General features: G+C 60.5%; 1 protein-coding gene across 3 annotated transcripts in view; it reads right to left on the minus strand.

Moving 5' to 3' along the window:
- AGAP3 (ArfGAP with GTPase domain, ankyrin repeat and PH domain 3) overlaps positions 1–12,696 on the minus strand; it is a 139,761-nt gene that overhangs the window by 56,166 nt on the left and 70,899 nt on the right. For 2 of the 3 annotated variants that reach the window (XM_080581339.1, XM_080581338.1), the window contains exons 8-9: positions 7,681–7,836; positions 3,731–3,823 (exon numbers count right to left, since the gene is read on the minus strand). In XM_080581339.1, the coding sequence (XP_080437465.1) occupies positions 3,731–3,823; positions 7,681–7,836 (249 nt within the window). Of the gene's footprint in view, positions 1–3,730; positions 3,824–4,188; positions 5,242–7,680; positions 7,837–12,696 lie in introns of those variants that run through there. The other variant, XM_080581340.1, reaches the window with a different exon arrangement.

Raw genomic sequence — 12,696 nt, forward strand, 5'->3', positions numbered from 1 at the left:
TCTCTGGGCAAGCTGTTCCAGTGCCTCACCATCCACATAGTAAAGAATTGCTTCCTTATATCTAATCTAGACTACCCTCTTTTAGTTTAAAGCCATTACTCATCGTCCTGTCCCTACACCCCCTGACCAAGAGTCACCCCCCAGCTTTCCTGCAGCCCCCTGTAGGTACTGGAAGGCCGCTACAGCGTCTCCCTGGAGCTTTCCCCTCTCCAGGCTGAACAACTCCAACTCCCTCAGCCTGTCTGTGAAGGAGAGGTGCTCCATCCCCTTGATCATCTTTGTGGCCCTCCTCTGGACTCATTCTAATATGTCCATGTCCTTCTGGTGCTGGGGGCCCCACAGCTGAATGCAGGGATCCAGATGGGGTCTCACGAGAGAAGAATAGAGGGGGAACAATCCCCTTCCTTGCCCTGCTGGCCATGCAGCCCAGGATACTGTTGGCTTTCTAGGCTGCAAGCACACATTGCTGGTGGTGCACTCAGTTTCACTGTCCATGTCACCGACAAAGATGTTAAACAGTGCCGGTCCCACTGTTTAACATCTCTGTCAGTGACACGGACAGTGAAACTGAGTGCATCCACGTGCTGAGGAATGTGAGGCAGTCTGAAAGTGGCCAAGCACCCAGGCAGAAGATTCTGCATGTTCGTCACTCTGCAGCGTAACTGGCTCTCTGCTCTATTATGGCATGGCAGGACTGCCACAACATGTAAAACTTACCAAAGTCCCCGATCTTTCACTGCCCTTCAAAGAGATGGCAAGCAATGACATCTCCACAAGCTTCCAGAAAGGGCAGCTCCGGATCGGAGAGCAGAGCAATCATCACCTGCCCTGAATCTTTGTGGTATGGAGCTGCGTCTCCCAGGTCTGTGCTCCTGTTCACACTGATGATAAGTCACCTCTCTCTCCTGGGGGGGTTACTGGGAGGGGGCTGATGGCACAGCAGGGATGGTGAAGACCTGCAGCACTCTGACATCACTCTGTACCTACTGCGCTTTGTGTTCACACCAACCTCATCCCCCCACAGCCTGCGTAAGGGTATCGGCCTGTTTTCTCCTTCAGGAACAAAGTTCCGTACCTTCCAGAGGTATTGCGGAACAGCCATTTAATTCAAGCAGCGGGAGGCAGCAGTCTCCGAGTGCCAAGGTATCTCCAGAGACGGGTCACAGCCGTGCCCTGTGGCCTTAGCACTGCCCCAGGGGCAACAACTCCAGCATGGTGCAACACAATCCGCCAGAGCCCTGGGAGGGAGAACCATTAACATAAACCAGAGCCCACCTTTTGACAGCCAAAACGTTGCTTCCCCCAGCATCGGTGAAAGCTCCTGTAAAAAGACTGCCAGGATCTCCTCTGCAAAACCAGCTCCCGCAGCTCTGGCTGCCTGAGGCACCGCTCCTCACCCCGGGCAGGGACCAAGCTCTGGCGAGGCGGCACTTTGCTCCGGGCTCTGCCAGCGAGGTGCTGCTGCACAGACCGGCCGCTTCACAGAGGTCCTGAACCAGATGGGTTGTTGGGCACCTGCTTCTTGCAAAGCACAGGAGTGAAGCCCACGCTTGTTTTCGCAGACCTAGGCTTTTGCCTGTCTCCACTTGTTCAACACAGTAATAGCACTGCTCTGCCCACAGCATGAAACGACTCCACAATGACTCGGGAACACTGCAAACTCCAGCAGAACTGACAAGGCCAGGCCCAGTCAGCAACACACAGAGACACAGGAGCAGGTAAAGAAAGCATCTTGCCCTGCTGATTGAAAGGAAACCCTGGAAAAGGCAACCCAAAGGCCCAGAAACCAAAGGACATGGAAATACTTCCAGGATCAGACTGGACCTCCTGCAGTCATCCAATTTTCCAGTCAGCAGCGTGATTTGGGGGAGCCGAGTCAGGTCTCACTCAAGGCTTCAGCCGCTGTACTCAGCCTCCCCGTCCTTGGGGCACAGCTTCTGCCGCTGCTTCCCCCGCCGTCACGCTGGGCTGACTCAAAATCAGAGCGCAGAGGCGCTGCCGCCACGAACCAGCCTGCGCCACGCTGACGCGCAGCCAGAAGGCACAACACCCAGCACGGAGACAGGGCTTGGACTGTGCTCCTCGCAACCCGCCAGCTCGGTGGTGCCGGAGCAGGCACGCTCATCGCCTCCAGCGCATGGCCCCTCCTGCAGGGCGAGCAGGGGCAGCCAGCCCTGCTGGGACCGGAGGAGGGCAGCGTGGCCAGAGGGACATGACCCAGCACACACCGGTATGCCCATGCTCGGGCTGTCTGCACCCTTGGCACACTGGAAGCAGAGCCTCCCATGCGAGGCCCTGCAGCCCCTGCCCAGAGCCCGGCACCGCTTGCCTGCCCCTGCTCCCCTCCTGCCCCCGGCCACCCTTCAGCATGCTCCCCCTCCAACACAGCTCCCTTCCAGTGCTGTTGCCCTGTCTTGAGCGCTGTCCCAATGGCTCTGACCCAATCCTGCCTTGCACAAACCTGCTGTATTATCACTACATGGCAACACTTTGCTGGACTGGAAAAAGGCAGCAAGACGGAGGAGCTCCAGTGGTGGCAAAGTGTCCCGTCTGTGTACCCAGTACCCCATTCCTCAGTCACCCTGACCTTGCCAGGTCACAGAATCATGGAACACTTTGGGTGGGAAGGGACCCCAAAGCCCAGCTGGTTCCAACCCCCCTGCCATGCCCAGGGCCCCCTGCCCCCAGCCCAGGCTGCCCCCAGCCCCATCCAGCCTGGCCTTGGGCACTGCCAGGGATGGGGCACCCACAGCTCCTGGGGGCGCCTGCGCCAGGCCTCACCGCCCGCAGAGGGAAGGATTTCTTTGTAATTTCTAATCTAAACCTAGCCACTTAGGTTAAAACCATTACCCTTAGTCCTGCTTGGGTGCTTCCCGAGGTCTCTTTCCCCAGGGTACGTTCAGCGCAAGGTGGTACCCACTCAGGACGTGGAATCTGCATCCTCCCACCCCCCTGCTCCTGCGACACAGAGATGGGACCGGCCCCACGCGCACAGCAGCTCAGCTCGGGCAGCGTGTGGGTAGGCAGGGCAGAGAGAGGCCAGCTGGGGCCACGGGAAGAAAAATGGAACCGCAAGAGCAGGCACAGAGTGCATGGCAGAGGCATGGCCAGGTGCTGCCAAGCGGTGTGCGGATCAGCCTTGCCAGCAGTGCAAGAACACCATCCAGCCACCCCGCCCCGCCTGGCTCCCTCGCTCGCCCAGGTATTACCGATTGCCGCTTTCTGGCTGACAGACAGGGGCAGGCAACGCTCTGGGGCCGTTCCAGGTGGCTTGAGCTTTCCCGACAGCCAGGAGCCGAACGCGCTGCTGCTGGGACGAGCAGCTGCCTCCCTCTGACACACACGAGCTCACGGGCACCGTGCTCGCTGCTTTGTGCCGTTGCCCACGAGGAGGAGAGCCCCCTGTCTCCTGCCAGAGGGCACCTGGGCAGAGCGGAGCGGAGCAGAGCACAGAGGCTGTGGGGGCTGCGCGGGGGCCAGGGAGCGGGCGCGGGGCACGGATGCCCTCTGCTGGAGCTGCTCTGCAGGCCGCAGCAGCCCCCTCCCCGCTCCCAGCGCCTGCGCCCCGGCACGGGTGCTCTCGGCTCCAGGCAGGCGCGTGGTCCCCGGGCGCCCACTCGGGTTGCCCCACGCACCCCCGTGTCCTGTGCTGAGCGAAGGCACCCCTGGCCTCGCGGCCCCGACCCAGGGAGCCTGCCCTGACGTGGGGATGAGGGGAGGGGGATCGAACCTGCTTCATGGGAATGGCCCGCCCGCTGCCGATACTGTCCGCTTTACACTCCGGCACCTTCTTCTCCCGCTCTGGGTCCGCGCCCTTTCGAGACTGGAAGAGAAGAGACACAGGTCCGTTAGAGATGGGAGACGGGAGGGAAACGCACGGCCCCGCCATCCCCCGTGGGCTGCCAGCGCAGACCCGAGCCGACCTCTCTCCCCCGGGCCAGGGCTCCCCGCACGTGGAGCAGCCAGCACCTTGCCCGTCCCCTCTGGGGACTCTCCAGCCCCGGCCTCCCCGCAGCCTGTCCTGTCCCCCCACAAGTGCAGGCAGAGCTGTCCTAGCAGAACGGGGCTACCTCTGACCCCCCTCCCGCGGGGCACACAGGACATGGCGACAGACAGAGATGGCGTGGGATGCAGGTGGAGCATGGATGGAAGCAGGAGAGGCTAAGGCAGTGAAAGGAAGTCACACCTCTACTAATCCAACAGATTTATTCTGTTAACACACTTGCACCATACAAAGTAGCACAGGTCACCGGGCAGAGATACCAGCCCCTTACAAAAGAGCATGGACAATAAATATCTATCACACGTCTAGAGAGTTGAGAGCAAAACCCGCCAGCCCCCGAAGGCGGCTGCGGTAAGAGCAAACTCCAATAAATACAATATGAAATATACAGTCTGTTGAGCAGAACTCATTCAAAGTGCTTAAGACAGAGGAAAATATCAAGTCATACACGGCATGGAGCACAATCAATACATTCAGAATCACAACAATGGCAGAAGGGCAGCGGCAGCGTCTCTCTGGAGCGTCCTACACACCCCCTCAGTCCGGGAGCGCCCCATGTGCTTTGGATCAGAAAGGGACACGAGCCCCACGCGCCTGGGACACCAATTCACTGGCTTTTGGGCCCAGAACAAAACAAAGAGATTGAAAGAGAAGAAAACTAAAGAGACATAGATGGCTGCTCTGCTGCGAGGAGGAAGAGGAGGAGGAGCAGGAGTCCATGCAGGCTGCAGGAGGTGCAGTAGGGAGGAAGGAGCCGAGTGCTAGCGCAGGCGCTAACAGCAGCTCCCGCAGGCAGCAGCAAAGCGTCTTTTGGCCCATCCAGCTCCACTCGCTGCTGTCGCCCGGTCCCGGCGGGTCTGCAGGTCTTCCCATCCCATGAGGGTCGTCCGCCTGGCATCCCCGAGCATGGAAAGTGCCTAGACAGCATCCAGCAGGCCCAGAAATGTCCCAGCTTAAAGTGCAGGCGCAGGCCGTCTCAGCGCTTCCTAGACTTTACATTGGGGGGATTTAAAAGGCTCCTGCGTGTCTCCGAGGGGGGGACCCATGCTGGCTGGAGGGCGGGCGAGCCTCTAATCTTAGATCAATCCCAGTGCCCATCCCTTATCCGGCCCTGGAGAGGCAATGAAAAGTGAGAGAATTTGTACAGAGGTGCCGTGTGTAACCACCTGGATCTTCTAATTTGGAAGGAGTTGGAAAGGCCTTTTTGTTGATGAAAAGTTGGAAACAGTGGCACATATCTGCAAATATCGAAAGAATAAAGAGTTTGGCAAGTTATACTCAGAACACGGACACGAGTCTGTCAGAGATGGGGCGCCAGCGGACAGGCAGACAGACAGGCCACGGAGCAGGAGCCGGCGGCAGCAGCAGTCGGGGCGGGGGCTCGGGCGGGCGGCTGTCTCCACCTGGCGGTCCCCGGCACACAGACCCCCGTGCCGGGAGCAGGGGCGCGGAGAGCGGGAGAGGAGAGGAGGACAGGAGGAGGAGGAGGAGGAGGGCTGGAGAGGAAGGAGACAGGCACTGCTCGGGGCTGGGAGCGCGGCCGCAGGGGCTGCGGCTGCTCCTGGAGCGCAGCACGGCCCTGCCCCACGCCGAGCCCCGCGCCCAGCAGGGGGGACCCACGGGGCAGCCCCCGGGAGCGCAGGGACGGGGGCTGCAGGCTGCACCTATGCTGCCCCCCTGGGAAAAGCTAGCGGCAGAAAAGGCCTTCCCTGCCCTTCCCTGCTCTTCCTGGCCCTGTCCCACTGCGGAAGGAGGTGTCAGGAGCTGCTGCTGCTGCCACAACCAAATGGGGTGAAGACTTCAATGGGAGCCATGTGTGTGCACCAGCACAAGAGCAAGCGGGTGAGCGTGAGCCCCAGCACCACGGCAGGTGAGCACGAGCCCAGGATGAGCACAGGTGAGCCCCACAGCGAGAGTGAGCAAGCTTGAGCCCAGAATGAGTGAGCAAGTGAGAGCCCTAGACGGATGATGACGTCCACAGCAAATAAGCGTAAGCCCCGCAGCAAGCCCTCCTCCCCCCGCGAGCGTGTGCCCACACCCGTGAGCTAAGCATGGCACTGACAGGCTCCAGGAGGAGCAAGAGAGCGTGAACATGAGCTGACGGCGAGTCCAGAACCCGTCGGCGCGCAGGCGAGCAGGATGGGTGGCAGCAGTGCATGAGCGCCCGTGTGCACTGGTGCACAGCAGCAAGCATGAGCAAGAGAAACGGCGGGGAGGGAGGAGAAGCATCCATCAGCGCTGAGGTGCAACAGTAAGCGTGACCACCGACAACGGGAGACCGGCAGGGCACCGCCGGGGAGGCGTGAGCACACAGAGGAGGGGAGGAGTAGTGAGGGAACAACCGTGCGTGCGGAGCCACGGGGCCGCTGCAAAGGGCGGCGGGAGCTGCGGGGAGGAGGCTGGGGGCAGCCCGCCTGGCAGGCAGCGCAGGGACCTGGGCGAGCACGTGCGGAGGGGGGCTGGGAACACGGGCACACAGAACGGGATGCGGGGGGAGAGGCGAACGGGGAGCGCACTGAGCATTCAGGACATCGGAGCAGAAGCTTCCAGGATGTCAGAAGCTGTGGGAGATGGGTACGCTCCCAGCACAAGGAGTTGAGAGAATTTGGGGTGCCAATAGTGCAGGGAGAGGGATGGGGCGTGTGAATTGGTGTGATCTGGGAGTGCAGCAACGGCAGCTGTTCACACAGGATAGCGTGGTGCAACACGTACAATGACGTTCTGGTGGCCAGTTCCACAGACAGCAGACACAGGTGTACTGAGCAATGGTGGCTGGAAAGCACACTGAGATGGGGCGGAGAGAGGGCCTCAGCCCAGCACATTTAGGCGGGTACCAGGGGGAGAGGAGCACGTTTATGTGGGGAGCAGGGGACAGCTAACCTAGATACGGGGGCTGAGAGTACGTGTGTGCTGACAGCGAGGGGAAACTCGCGGGCTGTGCTAACAGCAAGGGTAAGTTTGTGGGCAGGACTCTGTGCACAGGTGCGCGCACAGGGTGAGAGCATGCCAAGAGGCAGGCTGCGGTTCAACCAGCAGGCAACAGCTGCAAACATCCCTGCGCCCTGGGGCTCCACGGCCTCGCTGGCTCCCTAACGCCTCCGCTCCCCGCTGCCCTCCCTGCCTGCCCCCTGGCAGTTCCCAGGCGCACTGCTCAAGTCACAGGACGTGGGGCTCGGGTACCAGAGCGAGGGGCCCAGCGCCACGTGCCGGGCTCTGCACAGCACCGTCTGGCACAGCCCAGCACCGGGGGCTTCGTGCCACGCTCTGGGGACGCAGTCCCAAGGAGAGGAGGCGCAGAGGTCGCTGGTGCTGTGCACACGCAGGGCGCAGCTCTGCCCAGCGACGATCAGAGCTCTGCTCACGCGCACGCTGCACGCACACCAGCGTGCCCCGTGTGCACTCCTACGTGTGCGAGGAGTGGCTCGCTCTCAGGCGCTCACCCACGCACGCATGCACACACCAGAAGCGGTGCTCGCTATCGCGGTCCCTACACATGCAGAAGGCTCCTTCCCTCCTGCACCCACTGCGCCTCCGGCCCTCCCTGGCCAGCAGAGAGAGGTTCACCTACAGCCTAGCGCACGAAGGCCTGCGGGGCGAGACTGCTGTGGACCTGCTCCCTTCCCCTCTCCCGGCCTCCGAAACCGCACCCCAAAGCTCCGCGGCCCCGCGTCGCTTACCGTGAATATGTTGGAGCGCCGCTTGGACTGCTTGCGGATGGGGGTGGGCGTGTTGGAGGCAGCAATGGTCTCAATCCGCAGCTCTCGCTGGCTGATGCTAGGGGTGGAGGGCACAGAGGAGGAGTAGTCACTGAAGGCTCCTCCGCCGTTGGTGGCCTAGGGCGAAACAAGACGGGGACACTCAACAAGAGGCAGGGCCGCCGGGGGCACGGCTGCAGGGACTCCTTCCGCCCGCGCAGCCTCGCGCACCGGGGCAAGGAGCTGCAGCACAAGACCGGGACGTGGGAGACACCCTGCTCCGTGCGCAGCTCCTGCCCAGCGGGGGACCTTGGGAAAGCTGCTTCCCTTCTCTCTGCTCTAGTTTTTCCACTGGTGAAGCAATAAAATCCTGAAATTGACAGGGAAAAGCAGCGAACAGTCCCGGGGACACCAACTGCCGGCTGCGGTGCAGCACGCCGGAGAAGCCTGTCCTGACCGAGCCTGGTGCGAGGGCACGGAGGCGGCATGAACCATGCAGCCCTTCACGGCGTGGCTGCCACTGTTCTCGGAGCGGCACGGCTGGCGGCACTGCGGCGTGTCCCCTCCCCAGAGCACAGGGCCAGCACGGCCAAGCCTCGCGCTGCCTGCTGGCGAGAAGCCGCCTCTCCGCGGAGGCCCCTAAACACAAAGCTGCGAGGAAGCCTGGAGCCACCTGGCTCCCCGGCCCCGCTGGTCCCCCTCCAGTCTCAGCTGCGATCCCGAGGGGGACGTGCAACCCTGTGATTCAGGCCCTGGCCCCTCCAACACCCTGAAGCGTAGGGTGCCGCGAGTCAAGCTCACGCTCTAGGTGAAGCACATCTCTGCCACCGGGTTTGAGGTTTATCCAAGGAGACCTCAAGGGTGGCACAGGCCTCTCGTGCTTGGGGGCCTCTGTGGCCTCTGCTGCAGTGGCCATGTCTGGGAACACGTGGGGCAACGCGCTGCACCTTCACTAACTGGCTTAACTACTGGGAGAGGGGCAGGCCCAGCCGCACAGCCTGTGTGCCCGTCTGGGATGTGATCCTTTCAGACAAGTGCTGCTCGCTCCCGCTCTGCTCGCACAAGCTCCACAGACAAGGCCCAGAAATGAACTCCCAGGAGCTCCCAAGGAGCAACACGTGCAAAAAAGCATTTCAGATCTGCCCAGGACACTGTGTTGTGGCAAGGCACGTGGCATCCTGGGCTCTTTTTGGCAGTTCTGATCTTTGAACCGTATTTTTAAAGTATGTTGAAGAAACTGCCCCTGCCGCCTAGGAGAGCTCTGGAGCCCTTGCGGGGCGCAGCCAGCCCTCAGCTCGCTTGCTGCAGTCAGCGGTGGCCGGGGTCTCTCCTGGTGCACAGAGCAGGAAGCTGGAGCACAGCACGCGTGGAACACGGATCCACCAAGGACGCTCAGTGAGAAAACACCGCCTGCACACCGTGCCTGGTGGGATCTGAGCCCTGCTCCATGACAAGCAGTTAAGAAACATCAGAAATGTGAAAGCGGCTGTACAGGCACAGCAGCCGCTGCGAACCACAACCTAGTCTCCTAAAAACGGGTGCAGCTTTCACTCAGGCTACGGCCTGTCTCATCTTTTACGAGCAGAAGAGGAGAAGGCACGCAAAAGAGAACTTGAGAGGAAAGAGCCGCCCAGGAAGCAGCCCTCCTTCCTCCCTGAGGCGGAGCAGGGACCACCGCTGCTGGCGGCAGGGAGGCGTGCTGCAGGGAAGCCCAGCGCAGAGGGGCTCCGAAATGGACGTCCTTCACGGCCGCACACGGCTCCCTGCAAGGCGTTACGGTGTCTGTCCCCCTTGCCAGGACCAGCGGGGCGCTGGAGCAGCTCCAGGCCGGGCCCGCAGCAGGGAGGTAAAGCCCGCGGGGAGGCACGCTGCCCCGGCAGCACGTCCCTGGTGAAGGCCGCCACCTCCAGCTGGGCGCTGAGGGCCCAAACACCACGCTGCAGGCAGGGCAGCACAAGCAAAAGGTCCTCTGCAGCCTGCCCACCTCCCAGCGGGGAAGGGAGCCTCACGCCAAGGGGACTCGTGGGGCTGAGCCGCTCCCTCCACCAGCCTGCCAGCACGGGCAGCTCAAAGCAAGGAGCAGGAGGCCACGCCGCTGCTCCGTGGCTTTCAGGAAAGCCTTGCTGCAAGGTGGCGTCCCTGCAGGTACGGAGCTCGGGGCGTCTCAAGTCTGTCCAGAGACAGGAAAGCTTCTAGCGCAGTGGTACCGAGAGGGGACCTGGTCTGCTTGTACTTCTCTGGGCAGAGGAGAGGCCAGGCTCTCTGTGCGGAGGACTGCACGTCGCCAAGAGGGTTCTCTGCAGGCCATCCAGCCGACAAACCCTGTGCTGAACAAGGGATTTCTGCTGCCAGGTCCCCCAGGAGCCGGGACCAGAAGGGGCATGGAGAAGCAAAGCAACACGCCATCCTGCCAGCGACTTCTGATGAAGAGAGCCCCAGCCCCTGCACACCACAGATTCTGCAAACGCGGTGATGACTGAAAAGATGCAGAAAGCGAGGGCTAGCGAGTGGAAGAGGATTTGCTGACAGCCCAACTTTACGATCAGGCATAACAACACCTGCACAATCAGTATTTAACTGATGCATAACGTGCAAACTATGTCAAAAAATAAAATTAAAGATGTATGAGGGAAGAGATGGTCGATGCCGCAACACAGAGAAGCTGCTACCCAAGAAGGGGAGGCAGGCAAGGCTGCCAGTAGCCCAGTGACTGCTCTGAGGTGCTCTCCTGGCTGGCTCGGAGGACTTCAGCTGCCTTGTCAGCACGTTTATGAAGTTATGACTGAGGGAAGGATTCAGTTCAAAAGAGGCTCTAGAGTTTGAGCTCCTGCCATAGCAGCTGGGGCAAATCCTGTTTCCGTTAGGTGACAGACATTAAAGCTCCTGACGAGAAACTTTGCTAAATTGCATTTTATATTTTACATACTTCCTGTAACATTGTTTTAATTTTCTGCCTAGCCAGAAGAACTTTCTTTACCCCATAAGTTTGTCTAGTGCTGGGGACAAGTAAAGGACACTGTCTTGCTTGAGAGATGATGGACGCAAGCACTTGAGCCTGCTGGTGTCCCATAGACACCCAAACCTCAGGAAAGGCACCAGGACTGGAGGATGCCTCGCACAAGCTTCGGAGGCTGATGTGTGGGCCGGCACCGCCCCATGAGCGGTGTGCACAGGAGAAATCCCCCAGCAGTGCAGCCTCTGGTTACACAGGCAATCCTGAGCCACCTGACTGCTCAGCTGAAGCAGGCTGCCCAAAGGCTTCAGCAGAGACCCAGGGACCCGAAACAAACCACGAGTAAGTGGGAGAACCCTGACAAGACGACAGGTCTGGGCAAACACCTCATTTTTGCTCCTGGCAGATGTTTTGCTTGATCTACCTAAACAACCACCTGTGGTCGCTATTGCAACCTAAAAACACAGTGGAAGCCGAAGGCGTAGTAAAACACACGTAAGAGAGATCCTTCCTACTAGTGTGTAATGGGTGCACGCTGGGAACTTCAAAGAACACCGACAGTGCTATAGGGTGCTGGAGCAGGGAAGAATTCAGCCGAAGTGAAAACGCAGTAACTCTTGGTGTACGCAGACACGAGGTGGGACAAGGAGTGAAATCTGGGAAGGGCTTTGAGCGGAAGAGTGCAAACGAACAGCAGCCACTGACTCAGCACCTACACACGGGCAGGGAAGGAGCCAGAAGCGTACAGACCATGAAACCACAGCGGAGGGCATCACGAGCTGAGCGGGCTGCTGGATGCAGGCTTCCACAAACGTCTGCTGCTTGAGCTGCTGAAACACGTGCACCAACCGAACTCTGGTGAGACATGCCGCAACAGGCAGGGAGGTTCTTGTTACCAAGCACAGGTGAACTGCAGTTCGTGTTTCATTTCACTTGCAAAGCTTAGGTTTCCAGTCCTTTTGTCTGCCCTTATTAACTACAGTCTCGATAAACACTTTCTTTTTTCAGTCTAGAGGCTGTGCAGGACTGCAGACCAAGGCTGGCCTGTGAAACCGGGGTGCACTGACCCAGGAAGGCAGATCAGTGGGGCCGGGCACACAGACGGTGCAGAGGGACACGAAGCCCAGGGGACTGAGCAGCCTGCAAAGCTCAGTGTGGGGTGCCTGTGTTACCTCCTGCCAGCTTCTGGGAACGAGTTCCCTGGCAGAAAGACAAACCTCCATCCCACAGCAAACAGGCAACGGTGACTCATCCCACAGCCTGGGGTACTCCTAAGGGCATCTCAGAGTCCCTGAAGAAAGATGGAGAAAGGGGTAGGAACAGTAAGGAAATCAGGTGGAATAACTCTCTGCGAGCACCGCCAGCCTCTGCTGGCCCGCAGAGCTCCCACCCACGCCCTGCAGGCAGGGGACAGGCGGCTGCCAGAGGGCAGCGGGGTGCCAGAGGCCGAGCAGAGGAACTCGAGCAGAGGAACTCAGCTCCCCAGAACATCGAACCTGCTGGCCCAGCCACAGCGTGGCCAGGACACCTGGGAGGAGAGCACGAGCCAGCAGGTAGAGAGCTTTCCCTGGGGACTGCTGGGCCTGGGGGGATCCGAGGGGGTTCAGACGGGTGCCAGAAGCGGACCCGCTTCCCATGAGCCAGGCGCTGGTCCCGGCCCCTGCCACGCGGGGCGATGCTGGGCACGGCGGTCAGGGTCACGGCTCTGGTGCACCAGCTGTGCCCTCGTAGGTGCCGGTGGAAAACCTTGTCAGAGCCGACCTGCTACTGCAGCCGGCTTCTCCGCCTGGATGGGAGCGCTGTCCTCTGTGGCACCACGCGCTGCTGCGGAATAAAAGCAAAATAACCCGCAGCTCCCAGAGACAAATGAAACCAGGGCAACTGGCTTGTTCAAGAACTGCTTCGTAAATAGGATCACCCGTCCTGCGAGGACAGCACCACACCTCCTGCAGCACCGCTGCCACAGCCCTGCCCATTCGGGCAGCTGGCACAGCCACAAAGGTGTGGAAACCGGCCATCACCTCTCAGCAGGTGGAGAAAGTTCT

This window comes from Anser brachyrhynchus (assembly GCF_964034855.1).
Source record: "Anser brachyrhynchus genome assembly, chromosome: 2".
Taxonomy (NCBI): domain Eukaryota; kingdom Metazoa; phylum Chordata; class Aves; order Anseriformes; family Anatidae; genus Anser; species Anser brachyrhynchus.